We start from the raw sequence: 25,898 nt of genomic DNA on the forward strand, positions 1-25,898 counted from the left end.
GAATTCTTGCATTCATCCTCGTCGTATGGCTCAATAAGTGGGAACAGAAGTATTTGCCCTTGTATTTTAGAAGAACAAATAATTCCTGACATTCACTGAGATGCCCTCTCTTTTCCTGCCCTTTATTGTAAGTGCAACAAAATAACCTATTACTGATTATTTTGTCAAATGCATATGAGCTGAACAGATGACCTACACCAGGGAGACGATGTGGAAGCTCTTGGTCAAGGAGTGGCGGCTCACGGAGACACACAACCGTCACCTAATTTGAAGCTTAAATTTAGTTTAATAAGCAAGAGTTCTGGAAAGTTTCCTCAAATCTTTTAACATTACTGAGATTCTGGATGTGTGAGATAGTACTTATGCATCTATGACGGATGGATAAATAAAACATAATATATACATACAATGGGATCTTGTGCCACCATAAAAGGAATGAAGTAGCGACACATTCCGCAACGTGGATGAACCCTGAAAATGCGATACTATGTGAAATAAGCCATACTCTCAAACAATCAATATTGTGACTCCACTCATACAAAATATCTAGAAAGGGCAAATTCATAGAGACAGAGAGTAGAAAAGGAGTTACTGGGGGCTGGGAAGAGAGGGGAAGGGGAGTTGTTGCTTAATGGGTATGAAGTTTCTGCTTGGGAGACGACAAAGTCCTGGAAGTAGATAGTGGTGATGGCCGCACACATTTTAAATGTGCTTAATGCCACGGAATTGTACATGTCAACTTGTTAAAGGGCAACATTTATGCTTTGTGTATTTTACCACAATAAAAAAATAGAACAGAAAAAAATTACTGATGAACTGGTGACATGTGAATGCACAGAATGTCAACATTCTTTCTCCGAGAAGCTCTTCAACATGCTGGAGTAAGGAAAACAGAGCAGAACTGGAAAACAGTTGCTTCAAAAGCAGAAGTAAAATTTTAGTAAAAGGGTGGGTTGTTTAATCCAATATATTACTCATGCACACAATAAATATGTTTGTCCTTTACAAAGTCTTTCCACATCAACTGGAAAAAGAAATCCAGAAAAAAATGCTTTCCTTCATTAGAATCCATTTCATCCCGTGTTCAAAACTAACACCGGGGTTGCCTCTGGGGACAGGTTATAAATTTGAGAAAACCTATTAGCTTTACTGATTAGATTCACTCACATGGTCTAGACCAATGGTGTCCGAAATAGTTAATTACTATGGGCACAAAGTAAAAATATTTTTCATGTCGGAGAAGACAAACGAGTTACTTATGGGAAGAAGCAGGAAGAACAAGGTGATTCCCACACGATGGATTTTGGGTGGGAAGCAGACTAATCCTTCTTCAGTTCTTTCTTCAGTTCCACTTAATTCATCTGTCTCCCAACGCTGTTCTGCCCACAGTGGTCTAAGCTTGGGATCTGGACAACTGAGGCTTCCCACACTCAGTGGAGGCAGTGCGGGCTTCAGTATTTATTCCTGGAGAGCCTTGGGAAAGCCCCCACAAACGTTGCAGGCCATTTCATCACATGACTAGTATATACGATGGCCAAACACGTGACTGCTCGACTTGGTGCTTTCCCACTGAAAGCCCCATTTACTCTGGGGCAAGGAGACGGAACATCAACCATAATTCCTGTCCTGTTTAGACTGAAAATGTGTGGAGGAGGGGGTAAAGTCACTCGACCAAAATAGGCAATCAAAAAACCCAATAAACTAAAATCTTTCAATCCTACAAACAACAAGCAAGAGCTTTTACCATCTGGAAGAATATTCTGGCTTCTACCAAAGGCATTATGAGAGCATATTATGGCACTGGTATAAAAAATTAACTCTATACCTCACATTTTTAGCTGGTATTTGTCACTATAACATTATTCTATGTAAGTAAATTTTTTCTAAAATTATGATGAAAACATACACTATGGTTATAAACTGAAATTAAATTAATAGAACTGAGCATTTTTGACTAGATCCAGTAATTTTGGGCTAGACTTTTATATTAATTGTGGTCTGGTGATAAAAACTACTTTCTCCCTGACACCCTGAGTTTAGCCACACTGTTTGCCAGAAATTATTTATATAAAAGTATTTGAATCACTACATTGTATACCTGAAACTAACATTACACTGTATGTTAACTAACCAGAGTATTTTATTAAATTTTTTATTAAAAAATTTTTAACGTTTATTTATCATTGAGAGAGAGAGACAGGATGACAGAACACGAGCAGGGGAGGGGCAGAGAGAGAGGGAGACACAGAATCCGAAACAGGCTCCAGGCTCCCAGCTGTCAGCACAGAGCCTGATGCGGGGCTCGAACCCACGAACCGTGAGATCATGACCTGAGCCGAAGTGAGACACTTAGCCAACTGAGCTACCCAGGAACCCCTAACTAGCCAGAATTTAAATAAAAACTTAAAAAAAAAAAAAAGAAAATTTTTGTCACACGATAAGAGCACAGACTTAAGCTCAGAGCAGATATTTAAATGAAAAAAAAAGTCACTTTTGAAACCACCCAAACCATCCCTGCCCATAGATATCTATCTTCGTGTTGCTCTCAGCTAAGGCTGGTGGTAACAATACACTTGGAGAAGTCTTACTCTGGACCCAGTTACTCAGACACCAATAACTGAGTCTCTGAGCACTTACATTTAAATGCACAGTAATGTGTTTAATCCCAGTAGAGAGAAAAACAGAAACAGTCGTGAGCATTCTAACTCGAGAGTATTATAACAGTTAAAAAGGGTCCTACTGAGCATTACACTTACTTTATGGCTTCACACATATCCAGTCCCATTTTCACACAATTCTTGGCATGGTTCGGGAGAGATATGGGGAGTCCGGACACGCAGTAGTAGCAGTCTCCCAAAATTTTTATTCTCATGCACTCATTCTCCTGGAAGAAGAGATCACAGAATTGCACTCAGAGCTTACATCTGGTTTAGACTTTCCGAGTATCATCAGGTGCTATTTCTACTGACACGCCGTGGCCGTCACCAGGGTTTGTGGGGACAGAAGTGACCAGCGGTTGGGTTTCCCTTCATCACCCAACAAGAATGAGCCACCCCATGGCCATTTGCCGAAGCAGGAAGACGAAGGAAAAGGGGAAGGAAAGGAAAGCAGAGAGAATGCTCTGGAATGATTTACACTTAGCAGCAGAAGAGTATAATAAGATCATTCTCTTCAGTCCAAACATCCCAAATACTGATGGTGAAGTGAAATATTCCCAGGAAAGTAAATGATGACTGGAACTTGACTGGAATTACAATCGCACGTCATTTCCTACTATACTCATGGTTTTTATTTTATTTTATTTTATTTTATTTTATTTTATTTTATTATTTTATTTTATTTTTAAATTTGTAATGTTTATTTTTGAGACGGAGAGAGAGAGAGAGGCAGAAAGAGAGGGAGACACAGAATTTGAAGCAGGCTCCAGGCTCTGAGTTAGCACAGAGCGTATTGCGGGGCTCGAACCCACAAACTGTGACATCATGCCCTGAGCCGAAGTCAGACAGTTAGCCAACTGAGCCACCCAGGTGCCCTTTATTTATTTGAAAACTGAAGTAGATTCTTACCTGCAGAATATAGCTTCTGATAAACATCTCCACAATACAAAAAGTTACCATCCAACATGGCCAAGTAATTTCAAATGTAATTCTGACCTCAGGTTAAACTTTTGATACAAGGTTGGACTCGTTATTTTTCATGCCTCAGTTGTTTTCATATTATGATATTGAGATTAACTTCATTCATATGCATTAATCCTACATGCATTTCTAACTTTTCTAGTTACTTTACAGACTCACCACTAAGGAAAAGAGAAAAGGAAAGAAAAAAGAAGCAAAAACCGAAAGATACGCCAAACACAGTTTTTTTTTCTTTCGTAACACTAACACAGGCTTACATATAAACTGAACAAATCTGAAATAATAAAAACGAACATAACATTTTCTTGTTCTCAAGTAGGTGTTAGGTTTCTTGAAGATTCTTCGTATTTCTTTCCCTGTCTGATAGAGAGTGCACAAGTTAGGGCATATTTTCATACTTTTCTATGGAGCTTGGTAATTTCTGATTACAAATATCATTAAGTAATAAAAAGGCAAGCAATTATGTATTAATAGGGCTTCTGTCTCATATTCCTAAATACGTATCCTGAATCTTGAAAACACCAAGTTTAATAAAAGTGAATTCTTGGCATCCTTATCAAAGATCAGTTGACTGCATATTCAGTTGACTACATATATATATACATATATATATGTGTGTGTGTATATATATATATATATATATAAGATATAACTTATCTTTGATAAGTTTAATCAAATATGTTTGTTTGTTTATTTATTTCTGGGCTCTTGATTCTCTTCCATTGGGCTGCATATCTTTTTTTAAATGACTTATTTATTTATTTATTTATTTATTTATTTAATTTTTTTTTTTTTTGAGAGAGAGACAGAGCATAAGCAGGGGAGGGGCAGAGAGAGAGACACAGAATCCAAAGCAGGTTCCAGACTCTGAGCCGCCAGCACAGAGCCCGATGCGGGGCTCGAACCCACGAAGCGTGAGATCATGACCTGAGCTGAAGTCAGATGCTCAACCGACTGAGCCACCCAGGCCCCCCTGTATGTCTGTTTTTAATGCCAGTATCCTACTGCTTGGATTCTGTATCTTCACAATACATTTTGAAAACAGGAAATGTGATGCCTCCAGCTTTGTTCTTCTTGCTTAAAAGTGCTTTGGCTCTTTGGGGTCTTTTGTGGTTCGATATGAATTTTAGATTGTTTTCCTGTTTCTGTAAGAGACGCCCCTGGGATTTTTATAGGAATTGCGTTGAATCTGGAGATGCTGTGGGTAGGAAGGACGTTTTAGCAACATTAGTTCTTCCAACCCTTGAACATGAAAGGTCATTCTATTTATCTGTCATTTTAGATTTCCTTTTTCCTCCATGTTTTATAGTTTTCAGCGTACAGGTCACCCACCTGCTTGGCTCAGTTTATTCCTATGTATTTTATTCTTTTTGATGCGAATGTAAATGGGACTATTTTCTTCATTTCCTTCTCAGACACTTCACTATCAGCATAAAGGAATGGAACTCATTTTTGTACACTGATTTTGTATCCTGCAACTTTACCAAACTCGTCTATAAGCTCTAACAGATTTTGTGGACATTTAAGGGTTTCCTGTACACAAGGTCATACAATGGAAACAGATAATTTTACTTCTTCCTTTCTGATTTGGGTGCCTTTTATTTCTTTTTCTTGCCTAATTGGTCTGGCCAGGACTTCCGGTACTATGGTGAACAGAAGTGGTGACAGCAGACATCCTTGCCATGTTCCCAATCTTGGAAGAAAAGCTATCAGTTCTCCTCCATTGAGTATAAAGTTAGCCACAGGCTTTCATACGTGGCTTTATTGTGTTGAGGTGAGTTTCTTCTATACGTTATTAGTTAAGAGGTTTTTTAAAAAAATGTTTATTTATTTAGTTTGAGAGAAGGAGAACATGCATGAGTTGGGGAGGGACTGAGAGAGAGAGGGAGAGAATCCCAAGCAGGCTCCACACTTATCAGTGCAGAGCCTGATGCGTGGCTCAATCTCACGAACCACGATAGCATGTCCTGAGCTGAAGTCAAGAGTCAGACGCTTATCCCGACCGAGCCACCCAGGTGCCTCTAGTTAAGTTTTTATCATGAGAGGGTGTTTAATTTTATCAAGAGCATTTTCTGCATCTATTGAGATGATCCTGTAATTTTTATCCTTCATTCTGTTAACGTGGTCTATCGTGCTGATTGATTTGTGTGTTGAACCATCCTTGCATCCCAAGAATAAATCCAAATTAGTCGTTGTGTCTGGTCCTTTTCATGTGCCTTTTAACTCATCTTGCTAAGTGAAATAAGCCTGACTTTATTTAGGATATCCAGAGGGTAGATAGGGCATGATCTCACTTGCATGAGGGATCTAGGATAGTCAAGTTCACAAAAGTAGAGAGGAGAAAGGTGGTTGCCGGGCCGAGGGGAAGGAGAAAATAGGGTGGTGTCAGTCATAAGGTACACAGTTTTTGTTAATTTTTTTTTCCATTTATTCATTTTTGAGAGAAAGAGACAGCACACAAGCGGGGTAGGGGCAGAGAGAGAGGGAGACCCAGAATCCGAAGGAGGCTCCGGGCTCCGAGCTGTCAGCCCAGAGCCCGACGTGGGGCTCGAACCCACAGACCGCGAGATCATGACCTGAGCCGAAGTTGGACGCCCAACCGACCGAGCCACCCAGGCGCCCAGGGTACAGGTTTTGTTACATAAGATGAATAAGTGCTAGGGATCTACTGTATAGCATAGTGTCTATAGTTAACGATACTGGGCTGTAAACTTAAACCTGTGCTAAGAAGGCAGAACTTACGTTAAGTGTTTTAAGCACATCATCATCGATCAGAAATAAGGAGGGCAAAAGGAGACTTTTGTATGTGGTGGGGTTGTGAATGGCATAGACTGTGGTGATGGTTTCACAGGTGTATGCTTATCCCCAGGCTCATTACATGTCACATATTAAATATGTATAGTTTTTGGTAGTATGTCAATTATACCTCAAGAAAGTGGTTAAAATGTTTTAAAAAGTAACAGTGAATGACCCATGATTTGGAGTTCCTTAGTTCAGTTATGTGCTTTATGTAGAATTCACTCAGTTGATTGAGCCATTTGCTTATGATGCTGGCCACCTCCAAGTTATTTAACCACGAGGCATGAACTGGTACCCAAAACATGCTCCCTCTGTGACCAACAGTGGATGCACCAAGCCATCCTAGGCTGTACCCTGGTATTGCCTGGACATTCCTTTGTTAAAATCATCAGAGAGGAACAGGAAGTCACAGTAAGTACTTCTGTTATGAGCAATGAGCTTTGTCTTCCCTAAATTCGTATGTTGAAGTTCTAACACCTGGTACCTCTGAACTTGACCTCATTACAGATAAAACTAATTAAGAGGAGGCATTACAGGAGTTGGGTGGGCCACTAATCCACTATGATTGGTGTCCTTATAAAAAGGGGAGATACTGACACTGAGACTTGCACAGAGGAAGAACGCCATGTTAACACTGGAGTAATGTTATCACCCACCCAGACTGGCATGTTTCTTCCTAATGTGACAAGAGTGATCTTTTATGAATTCAAACTTTTAAGACATTATTTATGTTTTAAACAATCTTCTAAAAAATGAGCATCCAGGGGCGCCTGGGTGGCTTGGCTGGTTAAGCGTCCGACTTTGGCTCAGGTCATGATCTCATGGATTCGAGCCCCGCATTGCGCTCTGTGCGGACAGCTCGGGGCCTGGAGCCTGCTTGGGATTCTGTGTCTCCCTCTCTCTCTGCCCCTCCCCTGCTTGTGCTGTGTCTCTCTCTGAAAAATGAGTAAACATAAAAAAGTTTATAAAAAAAAAAGTATCCAAAAAAACTCAACTTTTTCCTTTGGTTTGGTAAAGGGAGAAAGCAGTGCTACACTCTGATTTTTTAAAATCCCCAGGGAGATCCACCATGGCCAGGCAGGCAGCATAAGGCATCTCCTGGGGAGCCTGACCCAGGAGTGACTCTGTGAACATCAACACGCCACATTTATTCCAAAGAGGCTTGGGTGGAATGTTCTGTATGGTTTAAAAGTGAGGTGACTCTTGCAGCGAACTAAATTTGGGACCAATTCTGTCTTCCCTCTATAAATAATTCATTTCAATAAGCATAATGAAGTCTTTTTTGCTGGAAACAATTCCAAGAGAGAATGAGGCTGACCAGTAATGTGTTATGAGATGGAAGTAAAGGGCTAGCAAGGAAGAAAAAAGTGTTTATCGCTCTTCCCACAAGGAACCCTAATGGTTCCAGCAGATACGCGAGTTGTAGTGTGGATTTCAGATTACCTGCCGCCATTTCCTCTCGGTGAAATTTCCCATCCACGAGCAAATGAATGGCAAGTAGTGAACTTACATTTCTGTTCAAGGGGCACACGGGTTAATGGATATGAGTGAAACAACAGTAAATAAAGGGCTTAGGTGGAAAATAGGTATCCTATTTATTCTAGGGGTTCTTCCAGAGTGATGGCTACATGAATTACAACTGGACGGGTTACAACTGGATGAGAGGCAATCACGTTTCCAACTCCTGACATCGAAATGCCTAAAAAGAGATGCCTAGAACAGCACCGGGCAGAGGGATGTGCATCTTAAATCTTACCATCTTGAACACATTTACTATATGTGTGTTGAGTTCTGTATAAGCAGAAGTTTTAAATATAGATGCAAACCTGCTAATTCTGTGCGACAACGTTTCTCATCCCCAAGAAAGGGCCGAGGCTCATCAGGGCCCAATGGCAAGTATACCCAATGAATGTATATAAACACCATTCCTAAATAGTGCTTTACGCAAAAGCCAAAGGTTTACAAGGGACGAGAGAAAAAGTGAGCCAAGATTTTATAAAGCCTCCAACTGGAAGGGACTCACTAACACTCACCTTTGCAATTTGATCGAACTTTCCAAACAGCTCGTTCAGCATGTGGACCAGTTCTCCTGGGGAGCAGTCACTGGCCAACCGGGTGAAGCCAACGATGTCTGCGTACAGGATACTGTGGGAGGAAGGGGGGCAGCATGTGCAGGTTCATACTTGTTAAGAAGTAATGATACTTTTGTCCATTAAAACAGTATATAGCTTTATTTAACATCTACATTTATATTTTACAAGAAAAATGGCATCTCCCCACATAGGAAATTCATACACATTTTGCCAAACTTTCCCATTAAAAATGTTTTCTTTGATGCTGAGTTTTTACAATTAAAATGGGAGAAGAAAAAGTCACATGGCACACTTTGTCCATTCTAGTCCATTCGGACTGATCACCTTTATTCCTTCATGGCCAGTCCCACCCTCCCTCCCTGGTTCACGAGGTGTTCGCCCTGAGAGTTCATTACACTGGCCTGATTCAGATTATCAATGGAGTATGCTTCTGTTTGCTTGTATAAGGGCCTGAGAAAGAAGTCTAAAATTCCTGCTGGCAGTTTGAGATTCAGGATTTGGGAAGCAACGGATAGCTGTGACCCTCATATCTATAAATTCCTCTCCTCCTCATTATTATTAACATTATTATCATCATCATTAGGGAGTAAAGAGCTAGTATGTATTAACAGAGAGAAACATTTTGTTGAATGAATGGCTGAAGCAGAACTAAAAGTTAACTGATCTTTACTGTGGACAAAACGAACAATTCTCATTTAAAAAAATCAAAAAACCCTCCGGTATCACCTGGACTCTCTGTAATATCCACATATCATGTCTGCCTCTTTGCTTATGTCTGGCCCGTCCAGGATGAAAAAGCCATAGGTTTTCATATTTCTTATGAAAATAATTTGTACTCCGTGCCATTTATGTACGCTTTTACATTTTTTTTAAGTTTTATTTATTTAAGTTACTTAAGCGTCCCGACTATCCTTTATAAATTTAAATGGAATCCAACACTGCAAACGTGTCCCAGACAATCTCTGAAGGCACCTCCTCAAGCTGCTTCGCTGACCCTTGGCCTCCACAGTGTGGTAGTCCGCTTCCAAGATGGCGCCAGCGAGCCTCACTTCCTGGTACTTACATTCTTGTACTGTCCCTCCCACACACAGGGACTCGCATAGGGGTGACCTGCGTCATCAAAAGGATGCTGCAGAAATTCGAGAAATGGCTTCCAAAGGCTAGAACATAAAAGAATTGCAGTTTCCCCCTGACTCTCTCTTGGATCCCTTGCCCTGGGGAAGTGAGCTTTCGTGTTGTAAGAGTGCTCAAGCAACCTATGAACAGGCCCAGGGATGAGGAACTGAGGCCTCCAGCCAACAGTTGGGATCAACTGCAAATTATCTGAGGGGCCACCTCGGAGGCAGATCCCCACCCCACCCCCAGCAGCCTGCCCAACGGCAGGACTGAATCCTCACATAAGAGTGTAAGGCAGAACCACCGGGCTAAGTTGCTCTCAAAGTCTGACAAACAGAAACTGTGAGATGGTGTCTATTGATGTTTTACACCACGAGGTCTGGGGGATACTCTGTTACATAGAAACTGCTAACTAACACAGCATGGGAGCCTTCATCAACGGCCTGAGGTTGGTGGCATGGCCACTCATTTTTACAGGTCTCTCTGTTCCTGGATTGTATCACAGGTACTTAAAGATGTTCTGGGACCCTGTTTAGACACAGCTGCATTTATCTTCACATGTTTTAAATACTCCATGTGTAACTTAGAAGTATTTCCTGAGATAGGAGAGACATTGCTGATTTTTGGACAGCTAAGTCTGGAAAGGGCAATTTCTAGTGTTAATACACCTTGTTAGATAGTGTGAGAATGTTTTTTCCTTTAATTCTTTAGGTGAAACACTTAAAAACCTGAAGGCAGGCCAGTGTTTTAAATAATCTTACTCCTTAACATGTGTGAATGTTCTTGAAATACATCTATTTTTTTTAATCTCTCAAAATGCTAAGGACTTAAAAAAAATTTGTTTTACCTCTGATTCTTCATTTATCCAATGCTTCCTTAGTTCCTACTGATATGTAACTTTTTTCTGTGATTCCCGTCCCCAGATGCATTTCTCATCATACACTTAGCTCTGTACATGCTTGGGCCACGTTCAACACTAGCTCTACGCACCTATCCTAAATTCTGAGGTCAAACTGAGATTTGTCTTAGCTGTGTGTTTCAATTACAGTTAAGTATGTTTCTTAATAATGAACTTCAAAAATCATTGACTTGAGGCAACTAGACTGGAAGCCAGCATCATGCACCAGAAAGGGTCTGGGCTTGAGAGCAAAAGGCAATTCGTCAATGCCCAGCAAATTGTAGATGTGTCTGTGGTTGTTGTTCTTGAACTATTGAACAGGGTTGGTGATAACATGAAGGTGGAATGAATGAATGAGAACAGATGCACGAGGTACTTATGGAGATAACCTGGTGAGAATAAAAAGCATCACTGCAATATAGTTGAATGGATGTAAGGACAAAGCCCAAAGGCTTTTTGTATGAGGAACGGGGGCGAGGGGAGTCAGAGAGGAGTGAGGGACCGGGCACCCATGTCTGGAAGGGTTGTGTCCTGCAGTTGGGAGATGGGAAGCATGGGAGGAAACCCCCTCCCCATGCTGAAGTGAGAGCCTGCACTGCTCCTCTCTGAAGCTAGGGGAGAAGGAGGCCTCTCACGGTTCTCCTTCTGGACCTCAATCCTATGCTGGTATCATGCTGGTTTTCCAAGTACTGTGATTTCAGGAATGGCTCCCCGGGAAGAGATGGGACAGACTATGGGAGACTTGGAAAGCAGGAACTTTCACCATCAATGAATTAAGGTGCCTATCAGTCCCCTGTGATACTGGTCACTGGTTGGTCACACCCCAGAAGCCCATCGTTCCTGATGGACAGGAAATGCTAGCTTCACTGAGGCCCTGACCCTGCCAAGCTCATCTTGAGGAATCAGTTCTTCTATCAAGAGCCCACTGACCCTACCTTCTCTCTTCAATCTGCTGAGTGTGCTGGGCTCCGGGGATGCCATGAGATCTGACCATGAGCTTCCTAGAATAAGCACTCCAGAAACCACCTCTCTCTCTTGGGAAGGAAGGTCAGCCATAGAAAGCAGGGCCATGATGGACAACACAATCTAATACCATGAAGAAGATTCTATTTTCTTCTCTTCATGTGAAGAACCCAAGAGGCAGCAGAAGGGTGGGTGGAATCGTGTTAACAGTTTCAGCAGAGATAGGACTTGGGAAGACACGAGCTCCCAGGTGAAAATGTCCCCTGTCTGGTGAATGGCTCCCCAGACTCACTGAGGAGCGGGGACAGAGGGACATACATACCTCACATTGGTATGTCGCTTGACATACAGGTTGTGAAAGTTGTTTGTGTTTTCCATTTGGCCGGCTTTGGGGCCCTGCAGCCTCTGGATGATCTCAGCTTTCATCTCCATGGCTATGTGAGCCGGCAACAGAGACAGCAGGAGACGCTCCTGAAACGAGGCGTGGGAGAAAGACCGAGAGATTTCAAATCATTAAGGTAACATCCCAGCGATATTGGAAATCACCGCCGATCTACAGTGGGGCCAATCCGAGGACTCTGTCCAACAAGCTACCATATGGAGTGTAGAAATACATGTTGAAAAAAAATCAAAATTTCTAAGGTCAGAGTGTGTTGTATTATTTATTGAGTTCTGAGTATGTGTTCTTCAGAGTGGGGAATAAAGGAAGGCAAAGTTATTTCCCCCAAGGGTATTATTTATCTACTTTGATTTTAAAGTAGTAAAGCAGAAATGATATAAAAATGCCAGAAACCAACGGTCAGCCTGAGATAGAAAACACTCATTTTCGCCTGCCTGTTCATTTGAGAGATAAAGTACAAGCTTTATTGCATTTCAGAAAGTCAACAAATACTCCACATTTCCTAAATGAGATAGTCAAATATTTTCAAATATCTCATTTCCTCTGTGATGACCATCCAATCCCCTTTAGCGATTCTAAACTATCATAAAGATGGATTCAGAAATAGCATCTGTAAAATGTCATGTACAAGAGACTACAGGCGGAGCACACAGAAATGATCAAGTAGGAGCCTTTCTTGTGTTTTTGGTCTTTAAGTACAGTAAACAATAGCATATAATATTACACTTATTTGAAAATGTACTTATTGTAGTTAGAGTGGCATTTTTTCCCCACTCTCTTCAAGGAAAATATGCAATATTTTTGGAAGAAAGTGTCATAGAAGAGCATTCTTTGAACGTTTATGCTCATCCTTAATAATTTTAAACATTAATTTATAGTAGAAAATGCCACACTCTTTACGTATTGTGCATTTGGCAACTGATATTTGGTGTTGGTTTAAAAAACATTTGTTGAATGAAATCTTTTCTCTATCTTGCACAGTCTCTGTCTCTTGTTTCTTTCTTAATTTTTTTTTTCCTTTGGACAAAGTGGTGAAAAAATAGAGGGGGAGGGCAGGGGAAGCTGGGCTTTGCTCCCAGGTTTACAGGGTTGGTGTCCCTCTCTGGGCCATCCCCCAGGGCACATCATTTTGGTGGCTGCTGGGAACATCCACCGAAGGAGCAGAGGAAAGGCCAGGAGTACATCCTGATGCACATGAGAAGACCCCCACTATAGCCCGCCCCCAGCCTGCTCCAGTTAAAAACAGGTGCAAAGCCAGAAGGAGGCCGAGTGGGCACCTATGGTGGGGATCTCAGTGCCTGGTAGAGTGCTTCACCAGACACTGGCATAACTGAGTGCTGCTCATTTGTTCAGTCATTCATCAATTTATTCATCCATTCAGAAAACATCCATCATTGCCTATTAAGTGCCAGATCCCATGGTAAGCACTAATGGTAGACGCAAAGAAGATGGGAGTCAACATCCGTGATATCATGTTGTTCATACTCCAGCAGGGAGCCCACCCACAGTACCCTTGCCATCAGATGAGGCCAGAGGAACAGGCTGGTGTTCGAAGGAAGCCGCATGCCTGAGATCTGGGAAACAGAAGGGAAAGGAATAGTCCAGGAGGACCCGCTATTCATGTGAAAAAAATGAGTCAAAACACCACCCCTATCTGATTAGTATTACCAATCTCCTTGCAAAAAGAGGCAGTTAGGTAGAGGGCAAAGTGCTAACAGCTGTCATAACCTACGTGCTGGCCCTGACATGCCAAAGAGAATTTTATTGGTACTTAAGAGATTAAGAAGACACCTTTTATTTAATAATTATGTTCTTACTTTTGTTAAATTCTTCTTGATGATTCCATTTAAATTCATAAAATGGAGAAATCAAAAGTTTTTAATAAGCTAAATGTCCATATATACATCTGGGAAAATATAAACCAATATTAATTGTGCAAAATAATGAGGATAATGTCTCGGGTCATCTAAAATGTAACAGGAATGAAATCCACAATGGCATTAACACTAAAAGTGAAATGGCAGTAGTGGAGTTAACATGTTCTGAGGTCCTAGGATTGTATGGGAAGTGGCACAGGTAGCAGTTTATACTAGACGACAGTAAGTGAAGAATGGATGCGAGTTCCACATTAGCCACAAAGAGTGAAAGAATGTATGACTAATAGGCTAACGGTAAAAATGAGAAAGGAATTCTTATTTATTCAAAATAAGTCATAATGAAGAGTCAAAGAAAACTTAAAACAGGTGAAACAAGCAGAAAGTAAGTCATAAAATGGTCTGTTATATCAGAAATTACATTAAATGTAAACGAACTAGCTTTTTCCGCCATCTTGGAACCTGCTGGGAACAGGACTCCTGAAGTGACAAATATGTCTGGAAGGCTCTGATCCAAAGCCATTTTTGCTGGCTGTAAGTGGGGTCTCCAGAACCAGAGGGGGCACCCAGATCTTCTTAAAATTGAAGGTGTTTGTGCTCGAAATGAAATTCAGTCTAGGCAAGAGATGTGCTGATGTGTACAAAGCAAAGAACAACACAGTGACTCCTGGTGGCAAACTGAACAAAAGCAGAGAAACCTGGGGAAGAGTAACTCATGCTCATGGAAACACTGGCACGGTTCGTGCCAAATTCCGAAGCAACCTTCCTGCTAAAGCCATTGGCCACAGAATCCGTGTGATGCTGTACCCTCCAAGGATTTAAACGAACTGAAAAGTAAATAAAGAAAGGTGTAGATTTGTTCTCTTATAAAAAGAAATATAAATGAACTAAATATTCCAATTACTTGACTAATACTGTCCAGACTGGATTTAAAAAAAAAAAGGCAAAATGTAATTCTAACTATTCCAGTAGTACACCTTAAATATAAGAATGCAGAAATTCAGAAAATAAGAAAATATACAAAAAAAAGATAAATCATGAAAACCTTAATGAAAAGAAAGCTGGTATAACTTAATACCAAAATGATAGACTTCATAGATACTTCAGTCTTTGGGGAAAGGATGGAGAAGTCCACATACATTTTAGAGAAAAAAAAATTTTTTTTGAGAGAGGAAGTAATAGTGTTTGCTGTGGACACTGGAGATGCATGCTTGAGTGTGGTTCCTCCCATTCACAGAGACTGGTGACATAAAGGTAAGTGAAGGGAGACCTTGTATGTTGCTTTATTGCTCAATTCTTAGAAGAATTCCTGGAAAGGAGTATTTGCTCTGTAGTTATTTGTTGAATGAATGAATGACCTGCCATGCATTTTATCTGGGATACATCAAAGAAAAATCTAATTTTGAAGCTTCTGTTCACTGTCAGTGATGACCGTGGGGACCTGGGGACCTGGGAACCTAGGTAGGCAGTGCTCATATTAAAGACTTTCTTGATCACAAAAATTTTTCCCAGGCCCAGGCAAAGTCGAGATCAGTGATGCTCACACAAAGGAAACCTTAACTATTCTGCAAAAGAAGGTAGTTATTGCTTTGGGTTCTCCTGTCTGGTAGACTATCACACTGTGGTTATGGGCCCAGGGAATGGAGGGAAAGAGTGGACAGGTCATGTAGGGTGAGGAGGGACCCCAGTTTCGTAGGAACAGGCTGCACCCAAGGAAAAAGAACACATTCCAAGTGCTCCCGTGTTGGGAAATGGCTGAGCACTGATAACCACTTGAAACTACATTCTGATACGATTCCTATCCCAAGCTCAAATTCCCTTCTGTTACTCCCCAACTTTCACTAAGGATCTAACAATACAGCAGCATCATGTTAGTTTAAAGTGAAGAAATTCTGGACCTAAGCAAAATGTTGCAAGAGCAGAAACCATGTCTGACTGCGTGAGACATCTCAGTGGGCAGCCAGGGGCCAGGATAAACAACACCAGAGGGTTGCAAAATGTTGAATTCAATAAAGGAATAAAAAAAGCAAGTAATATTTTGGTTGAGTAAAGAAACAGGTAGCCCCAGAGAAAAAGGAGCCATTTGGAGCTCAGAAGCCCAAGCAACTACTAATGACATGAAAATAGATACTCACAAAGGAGTCATTATGTTAAAAATCTATGTCAACAAATAGGGGAAGGCCAGTGAGGGACACGTGAAATGGCCATCAGAAATAATCAAGAGGCCTGTCTGCTCATACTCTACAGACATGAACAGAGCAGCCCTGGGTGGAAGCAAAGGGAGGCATGTTGTTCCAAGATGCCATCAAATCTCTGTCATGATCACAGCAAGCAGACACAGACTGTACATTTGTCAACTTCTAAAACAGTAGGAAGGAATGTTAGCTTGTACAATATAACAGATTGTAAATCGGGGCACCTGGGTGGCTCAGTCAGTTAAGCGTCCAACTCTTGATCTCAGCTCAGGTCATGACGTCAAGGTTCGTGAGTTTAAGCCCCACGTCGGGCTCTGCACTGACAGCACGCAGCCTGCTTGGGATTCTGTCTCTCCTTCTCTCTGCCTCTCCTCTGCTATGCTCTTTCTCTCAAAATAAGTAAACAAACTCAAAAATAATTTTAACAGATTATAAATCTGGACCTAGGCTATCTTTTATGAAATCCCAGTGGAATCTGTGTGTCCACAGACATGTCTGGAGATTTGCTTAATTACATTAGAACCAAGTGTGTATTCTTTGTGATGGGTGATGGGGGACTTGAAGGCTATGAAAAAACAAAAGTTACCACCTCAGGGGCACCTGGGTGGCTCCGTGGGTTGGGCGGCTGACTTCGGTTCAGGTCATGATCTCACGGCTTGTGAGCTCGAGCCCCGCGTTGGGCTCTGTGCTGACAGCTCGGAGCCTGGAGCCTGCTTCGGGTTCTGAGTCTCCCTCTCTCTCTGCCCCTCCCCTGCTCGCACTCTGTCTCTGTCTCAAAAATAAATAAATGTTAAAAATTTTTTTTAAAAAAGTTACCAGGTCATAATGCTCAATTTATTGAGTTCTGTTCTACTATCTTACGATGATGGCCTGTGTGTACATGTGGATTCTGTGCGGTCTTCCGTAGAATTTAAAACAATCAGTAGACCTTCTCACTGTTGATACTTGTTTCTAACCACACTTCTTAGCCAATGCTGTCCTGCCCATGTTCTACTCTGTCTTCCCTGGAGGCCATCTGCAGCCTACTGTTCCTTACATTTCTATGTCTCAACCAATGAGGAAGTAACTGGTGGATAAGCACTCCAGCTTCCGCACCCACACCCCCCAGTGGGTGGGAAGATCTGAGCATGATCCACACCTCCCTCTGAGGGTCTCCAGCAGGGTTGAGCCCCAGATGCCACCAATGCCCCCTTCCAATAGCTGACCTCCCTCCCTGGTCCACTCCCTCACTCTGCTACCTACAACCACTTCCCAAATGAATGATTATAACCAGGTCCTTGTCTTAGGGTCTGCGTGGGGATAAACCTCACTGAGACCTTCCAAGCATCTTCTCTCATATACTCTGTAATAAGAACAGACTAAATCCCAAAGCTCACAGAGGTAAGCCTTTCCTCAAGGACAGAGTCCATGAATAAAAAAGAAGAACCCAATATAGTAATTCTCTTTCATGCCCATAGCTTCATTTAATGACCAAATGTAAATTATGATTTTTATTTTAGAGTCAAATGTAGACGGATGACTGGCTTTTTATAGGTAGTTTCAAAAATACAAGATGTGTGTGTGTGTGTGTGTGTGTATGTATGTGTGTGTGTGTGTGTGTGTGTGTGTGTATAGTATAAGCCAAAATTTTCTTCTTCTTTTTATAAGTGTTCAACAATCCATGTGAATTTAGACTGGAATTAAGATTTTAGTAACAGCCAACCAGACAGATAAAAGAACCCAAGGCTTCCCCACTACCATGCAATTCTGGTACCGCCAGTGGATCGTACAACCTCTGATCAGAGCTCATGAATGGGGTCCATGCTTTGCTGTCTGCCCATGTCCTCTTGGTGATCACAGCATTGGGCACGAGTGTGAGCCTCAACTAAAAGCCTGTACTGAAATGTGTGAATCTAGATACCTTCATTTTATTTTTTATTTAAAAAATTTTTTTGTTTATTTATTTCTGAGAGAGAGACAGAGTGTGAGATAGGAGGGGCAGAGAGAGAGGGAGACACAGCATCCGAAGCAGGCTCCGGGCTCCGAGCTGTCAGCACAGAGCCCCATGTGAGGCGGGAAGCCATGAACCGCGAGATCATGACCTGAGACGAAGTCGGACGCTCAACCGACTGAGCCACCCAGGCGCCCCTAGATAATTTTAAATTTATCTTTTTTTTCCCTTATAAAATGCTATACTTTGAAGAAAAAAAAAGCCCAATATTATGACACACATGATAAATTTCAACTAAATTCATAATGTGACAAGATTAATATTTTCATTAATATTTCAGCATTTTGCTCATGTAGCCACATGCCCTCCCAAATTATCTGAAAGCAACATACAAATGTAAGTGCTTAACACTGGATATAACCTAGCTACACTGTCCTTCCAGGCACACTGGAGAAACTCTTGGAGGGGACATTTGGAAACTTAACTTGTCATTAGACTGACTGATGCATAGCATTGCTACTTCTCTCTCTTCCTAGTAAAGACCGTCTTACGGGCAGAAAATGTGACTGATTCTGGCATATTCAAAGGTTATCGATAAATAACTTGGCGTTGGTATGAGGGGTCCATTTCAACACATCCTTTTTATTAAACCTCCGATTATTATTCATTAATTTTTTTCCCTATAATTTGTCCTTTGAAATGCCTCATGGAAGAGATACAGAGTTAGTAAATTTCAATGCATTCTTGATTAAAGTTTAGGACACTCTGGGCTCCAAAGTGTTTCTAATATAATGAAACAAAGGAGATATTATACCTTTCTATTTTTATGCTCATCTGGAGATTATTTGGGTTGACAGGAAAATCCAATTTAAGCAAAGAAGGCGTGTACTTAAATTTTGAGCTAAGATATTATAATGCATGTGATGCCTTGTGCCTTCAATAAGCCATGCATGTAATAAAAATTTAAATCTGCTGAATTTTTCAAAGGGGAGAAAGACAGTGACATTCTCCTTTGGTAAACTTAAAAAAAAACCGCTTATCTTTCAAAATTCTTACTTCTATTTTGTGCTTATTTTAAGCACAATTCAGTTATATCAGGATGCCAAACCAATGCAATGAACAGAAGGGATATTGTTACAGACGTTTCTCCTCCCAACAAAAAGTAGCTATCAGAATGGAAATTCCAGATTCCTAAGCAGCCACTGGGTTCCCTGTGGTGCTTAGGAGACAGATGATGTCGTTCAACACTGTCCTGCAGCATGAAAGGACAACGTGTCCATTCAGGAGCAAATGCTAAAAACACGGTACTTGGAAAACACCTGCCAGGGACATAAAGATATGTCAACACCTTTTCCAGTTCATATCTTCCCTTGCAGCCTGCTTCATGTCTGCTGGTCTCAGAAAATAAGCATCTTCCCCTGACACCAACCTTGAACAACAACGGCACATCCCCCAAATTAAGGTCTAACAACTACTACTGTTGCTGTTTCCTGTTATTAAGTTTAGTTTGTTTCTTTGAGGCCCTTCCTTAAAAATCCCGCGTCACGTCAATTATTCAGGATACACTGAATACTCTTATTGTTTTAATGGCCTCGCTTCGTCTTTGTCTTAAAAAAAAATTCAGTTACAAACATACTTAGAGAGTAGCAGCGCTCTGTAGTAGAAACAACACCAAAGTGGTTGGTTCCTGACCTTTTTCTGCCATTATCTAGAACACCTCAACCAAAGCACTCCAGCCTTTGAGTCCTAGTGTGGCGGTCTGAAACATTTATCTATTGAGCTAGGTGAGCTGACGGTCTCTGTGTCCATGTGGATTCCTAGCACTTGATGGAACCACAGGAGACCCTTTCTAGAATTTACGTCTCAGCGTTTTGGAGTTGAACAATTGGTAACACATGGAAGAAAGAACCCAAGTGCTCAAGTCCCAACATGGTGGCACAAACTGTCAGCGGGACTATGAGAAAGGAGTGACCACTTGGAATCTTGACAAAGGGGACAGGAGACGGAGCGTGTGCTGGCTCTTGAAGAGAGACTTCAACGTGGAGGAGGAAGAGAATGAAGAGACAGAAGTCCTGGTGTGGCATGTAATGGCCAGTGTTTGTGGGCACAGGGAAAGCTAGCCTGTTTATCTCACAGTCTAGGAAAACGGGACTGCTTCGTGTGAGTTAAAATCAACACATATTCAACAAATCACCATTTCCTTTCACAAAACGGTAAGTCCTTTCATGACATACTTACACTGTTGCCTCATTTTACAAACCCTGGTCACATCCAATTTCAGTTAAATTTAAACATTTTTGACCAAAAAAAAAAGGCGGGGGGGGGGGGGGCAAACTAGATATAGGTGTGGTTCACAGGGGTAGAGTGAGGGGGTATTCACTAGGGAGTCCAGACCAAATGGAACTTGTGTCTTCTGGCTTCACAGCCACCGATCACTCTTTCCACCAACTCGATCTGCGAGCTCAGTGAGGAGACTGAGAGGCTTTTAGAGTGCGCATCATTATTAACAGACGGTAGAAGAATAGATTTTCACTATCTGGTGACGACTCTCTCGTTCAAAGAAGTTAGAGAACAAAGCCAATCAAGTCCAAGTATAGACTATACTTACTGTCATGGCTGATGGCAAATTGATACTCTTAACCTTGAACTGTTTACCGTCAACTGTCAGTTCAATTCTCAAAACTAGAGCCTCTGCTGGGGAAAAAATCACTGATAAGGTGGAAAATCTTCAATCCTTGGAGGGGAGAATATGGAGGTCCTAAAATAAGAGCCACTGCTCTCTTCCCCCGACCGGCCTGCAGGGCAGGCCACAGCACACAGCACCCAGAGCAAGATGGCAGGAGGGGTCCCGGGCACCTGTCAGGCCCCTGCACCCATGAGGTCTGAACACAACACAACTCAACACCGGCAGTGTTGAATCACCCAAAGGAGATCTCAAAACGCAAACAGACCTCCGCACTCGCACGACACAAAGTCAAAAAGTAGAATGCTCCAGAGTGGTGTTCATTCTGGTCTCATCTGCCTTTCCAAGATTATCAATCTTGGAAAGATTATCTGCCCACAAGCAAGGAACACCCTCCGGCCTGAAACAGGTGACGCTAGTTGTGGAAAAACACTGTAGAGATAATGTGTAAAGACCGACCAATATCCCGGATTTTGCGGGGGAAAAAGCCCTGCGACGTACAGGTGGCCGAAAGATTTTTTCTGAGAAGAAGGGAGGCGGAGATGCTGATAATCCCAACGACAAGAGGAGGCGACAACAAAAGATAAAAAGAAGTCGTACTGGAGTCAATGTGAGGAAAGATGACAAGGAGGGAAACAATAATTTGAGGTTCAGATGCAGTCCCTCAAGGAAACCACCACAGACGACTGGATACACAACTCAGTCGTAGGCACACAGCACCGGCAGTAGAGGAAATTGTTCCGGGATACGTCGGCCCTTTCTCCCCTTGCCCTACTCACTGCAGGCGTGGCCATGTGACTCGGTGTGACTGGTCACACGTGAACAGCAGGACGTGTGCTCCTTCTAAGCGGAACTCCAAGAGCCGGCGTGGGACTCACCATGACTGTGTCTCCCTCTGCACTGGGGGCCGGCAATGTCCCGGGCATCTGTGAAGCACTGACTCTTCCCCCAGCAGACTCAGCGAGGCCAGGTGGCCGTGAGGGGCACACTGGCAGGTCCTCCGGACTTCAAAGCCCGCACTGCTGGCCAGGGCCGGAGGGGCTGGGGTGTGACCGTCAGGCTGCCTTCTACGGGGTGCGGGCACCCCACCCCGTGTGCAACGTTTCAGGTCTAATTCGCATTTCTGTTTCCGTGAGGAAAAAACAGGGATGACTCATCTGAAAGACTTTTCCTAACTGGAGGCTGACGTTGCGAGAATCGACCCGTCGTCCTTGGGGGCAGGTGCCATATTCCGCACAAAGCGCTGTTGTCTATCCTCTCCTGTCAAGGTTTTCATTCTTACCGAATACGAACATCGCGATGGGCTGGCATCGGCCCACCGAGTGCTCCCATTCTGGAGGAGGCTGGCCGTGCGGCATTACACAGTGGCATCATCTGGGACAGGTACTGAAAGAAGGGCCATCGGAGTCTGTCTGCTGGGTGCCCAGCAGGCTCCTTCCCTGACAGACGTGAGTCTTCAGGTTCCCTTGGTCTGATCCCTCGGTGGCTCTGGATGCTTCTTTAATAAGCCCGGATTCTCGGATTTATGAGACAGTTAAGAGCAGGCAAAAGAGGGGCGTCTGGGTGGCTCAGTCAGTAGAGTGTCTGACTCTTGATCTCGGCTCAGGTCATGATCTCACCGTTCGTGAGTTCGAGCCCCACGTCGGGCTCTGTGCTGACAGCTCGGAGCCTGGAGCCTGCTCCGGATTCTGTGTCTCCCTCTCTTTCTTCCCCTTCCCCACTCACACTCAGGGTTTCTCTCTCCAAAATAAATAAACATTAAAAAATTTCTTTTTTAAAAAAACGGGTCTCTAAATTCACATTTGGGGCACTGAGAATTGGAACTTCCTCCTTGTGTTCCCAGGACATCACAGAACTGCTCAACTTGAATGCGCGTGCTGTGCTCTTAATTCAAGATTCCTTCCCCACTCCACAGAGGTGTATCGGCCACCTTCCACGTGCCAGTCCCAGTTCTAAGTGATCCGTAGGCATTATCTCACTTAATTCTCCCCAAAACCTAATAAAGGAGGTATTGTTATTCCCCATTTCTACAAAGAGGAAACTGAACGGCAAACGGGTGATGGGGTCAGGACTTAAACCCACGGAGGTGCCATCAATGGTCTGAGCTGTTCTTAGCCAGTTTCCTAAACTGCACCCAGAGAAAAAGGGACAATCCGTAAGCAGGCAGAAGAATAAATAACAGCTTCAGCTAGCGACAGGGAGGGGACTGATCCACGTGGCAGGGTCTCGAGTTGTGACTGATTCCCTTTTCCCTCAGTGGGGTGAAATGGACCTTTTTCCTAACTGGGCTGAACGTGGAGTCTTAAACCCCAAAGCCTCATCAGTCTCCTACACCATCGACAGCCCTCAGCCTCTTCCCTCCCACCCACTCAGTCCGACCCCCACCAGAGGCGTCCCCGGTGCAATGCTGGGGCACACAGCACATTGCAGCTGAGATCAAAGGTTTTCTTTGGACAGGGAGGGAACTGAGAATTCTGGAAGAAACTGCTTGACATTTCTCTTGTGGACACATGACTGAATCCCGGAACGAGCACTCACTTTTTCTGCCATGGATGCAACCTAAGGAGCTGGAGGGGTGATCCAAGGACTCTACAGCACGGAAGTCGGCACTCACATTTCTAATCGTTTGTTTTAAAAAATACCCTGATGCCAGCCTCCAGAGGAAAGCCTCCAAGGACACAACCCTGCAGACAACACTCTTTAAATATCGTGCCCACCCTCAAACACAGATTGTCTCCTTGGGCACTGATGCGCTTCATACCAAGAGATGTGCCCATCATTTCCACACGACATCAGCTTTTCAGGGAAAGAATAATAGATGAGGGAAGAGAGACAACAGAGTTGTGTTCATTCTCATTCCGCTAATCAAGATATGTCCTAAGCTTCCTCCGATAAAATTTAAAGATGCGAGCAGCAAATCGTCCAGCAAAATCCTTGCCAGCAAAAAGGTGAAGGGCTGTCACATCCTAGAATTCTGTGGAAAGTAACTCAAATGAAATGACCGTGGTTCAGCCTCCAGAATAAAGATTCTTCTGGCTGCAGCTTGCTGGACGGCTAACTTGTCACATACCTGAGCTGTGGAATAATAGTTTTTATTATAACTATTAATAATAAATAATAATATAATAATAAATAATAAATAATAATAAGTAATAAGCTATTAATAATAAAAGCAGTAGTTTTTAAGCATTATCTTTGTCTTTAGAGAACGCATTCGGCATTTCCAGCAACAGACTGGGAGATTTCTTCCCAGGGACTCCCCCAACTAGGGTCCACTAATAGTCCTGTCTTTCGAGAGAATCGCATCATATGTTAGCTAAAAACAGCGACTCTTGTTCGAGATCTCCTATTTACAGACACCTGACAAAAATATGGCTTGGGGATTCCATAATTTAAGAAACCTTGAGGGGCGCCTGGGTAGCTCAGTCGGTTAAGGGTCTGACTTTGGCTCAGCTCATGATCTCATGGTTCATGGGTTCAAGCCCCGCATTGGGCTGAGTTGTGTGCTGACAGCTCAGAGCCTGCTTGGGATTCTCTCTCTCCCTCTCTCCCTCTGCCCCTCCCCCGCTCATGGTCTGTCTCTCTCAAAAATGAATAAATGTCAAAAAATTTTAAGAAAAACACCTTGTGATAGATCTTACTGCAAGTTACCTGTGATGATAACTCAGGTTTAAATCGGACACGTAAGGTGGCAGGACACCTTGACTTAGCGTGCTTCCTAACTCATCGATTCTGAGCATATATGTTCTTAAGAACTTATCAAAGTTTTAAGTCCAGAGGAGGCAAACTGGCCGCCTGTGGGCTGAGCCTGGCCCGGCAGACGAGCTCTGATCGGCTTACGGAGGGCACAGATGGCTTGTGCATGTGTGCGTGCGTGCAGGTGAAGGAATTCGAACACCTCCAGGTAGGGCCTGTGGTTTCGCTATGTACCTGTACCTTACTGGCACTGTGGCTGCACAGCGTTTGGCGGTGGGGGCTGTTTGTGCACATCCTGTGCACGATGGGATGCTTAACAGCATTCACCCTGCAGACGGAGACTAGACTCTAGTCGCTCCTGCTCCGTGAAATAGCAGAAGAGCCCCCCTCCCTGTCTCCAGCCACTGCCAAATGCTCCCTCGTGGGGAGTGGGGAGGAGGCTGGAACTCTCCCCTGGTTGAGAACCATTGCTCCGAATTGTGAGGCTTTTCCTGCGGACCTCTAACCTGACTACTTTTCCCCTACTGCCCCTGGCCTTCATTTCCTTCCATTCCTTCCCGTTCTAGACTCTGTGGTCCATCACTTCAATTGCTCGGCCCCATCCTTCCAGCACGAAGAGCACAGCTCTCTAGGGCGTCCCTCGGAAGGACACCATGACTTCTGCTCACGTGCCATTGGCCAGAGGTCGTTGTAAGGCTGGACACCCCTCTCAGGGATGCTGGGGCTTATCTTTATTCAGGGTGGCATGTGCCCTGCTAGAAAGATCCTCTTACTTGGCAAGGACGGAATGGGAATTGGGAGAAAAAACAGTGGTCTGTGCAGGGAACATAAATGCAGTTACTTCCAAAACAGAAACCATCCCCTCCACTTCTGGGACTATCCCTCCCCTGGTAACCTTAGTCCAGTTACAAGGCCACCGACCATGCAGAAACCTGCTCTTGTCCTTGGTTACTCTTTCCCTGCTCCCTTGAAGCAGCGTCCTTCCTTCACACTATGTACAGAACTTGCCCCTTTTCCTTGATCTAATGCTATCCCCCCCCCCCACCCCGTTCTCGGCCACCACAGCCACCCATGTGACGAGTGGATCGCCTCCTAACTGGGCTTCCTGCCTCCTGTCCCCCCCATCACACTTTCTCTTCCGTAGCAGGGACTTTTCTAAAGCGGGAAGCAACCAAATCAGGTGAGTCCCAGCTCTGTGCGTTTCTTCTGACAAAGTCCAGACTCTCTGGTTTGTTCCATGATATGCTACACCCCCGTGAACCCCACCTCCACGATTTCTTCCTCCTGTGTCTCCAGAGCCCGGACGGAACTTCATACAGCCCCGGTCCCACGCTGCACTCACCTCCTCCCTGGAGAGCACACTCCCCTGTGACCCGGATCCCTGGCTCCATCACAAGGCTCCCGTCCACACCCCCTTCCTTCACTAGGGCCATCTCTGCCAATCCTTCAGTCAAGCCTCGAATTGCACACCTCCTCCATCGCTTCCTCCCTGAGAGCACCCTGCGTGCGCTCACCGCTCCCCAATGGGTCAGGCGTCACGTGCCGCTCTGACAGCCAACATCCAGCCTCAAACCCGGCTGGATCACCTGTTGATCCTCCTGCCCGAGGCTGTG

At 43.5% G+C, this 25,898-nt stretch overlaps 1 protein-coding gene and 1 pseudogene across 2 annotated transcripts in view; one reads left to right on the forward strand and one right to left on the reverse strand.

Moving 5' to 3' along the window:
• Positions 1-25,898, reverse strand: part of ADCY2 (adenylate cyclase 2) — a 415,077-nt gene that overhangs the window by 120,225 nt on the left and 268,954 nt on the right. For both annotated transcript variants that reach the window (XM_049648289.1, XM_049648290.1), the window contains exons 5-7: positions 11,830-11,978; positions 8,471-8,582; positions 2,757-2,884 (exon numbers count right to left, since the gene is read on the reverse strand). In XM_049648289.1, coding sequence (XP_049504246.1) covers positions 2,757-2,884; positions 8,471-8,582; positions 11,830-11,978 — 389 coding nt within the window. The remainder of the gene's footprint in view (positions 1-2,756; positions 2,885-8,470; positions 8,583-11,829; positions 11,979-25,898) is intronic.
• On the forward strand, positions 14,273-14,638 carry LOC125934728 (60S ribosomal protein L35a-like; annotated as a pseudogene).

This window comes from Panthera uncia (genome assembly GCF_023721935.1).
Source record: "Panthera uncia isolate 11264 chromosome A1 unlocalized genomic scaffold, Puncia_PCG_1.0 HiC_scaffold_17, whole genome shotgun sequence".
Taxonomy (NCBI): Eukaryota; Metazoa; Chordata; class Mammalia; order Carnivora; family Felidae; genus Panthera; species Panthera uncia.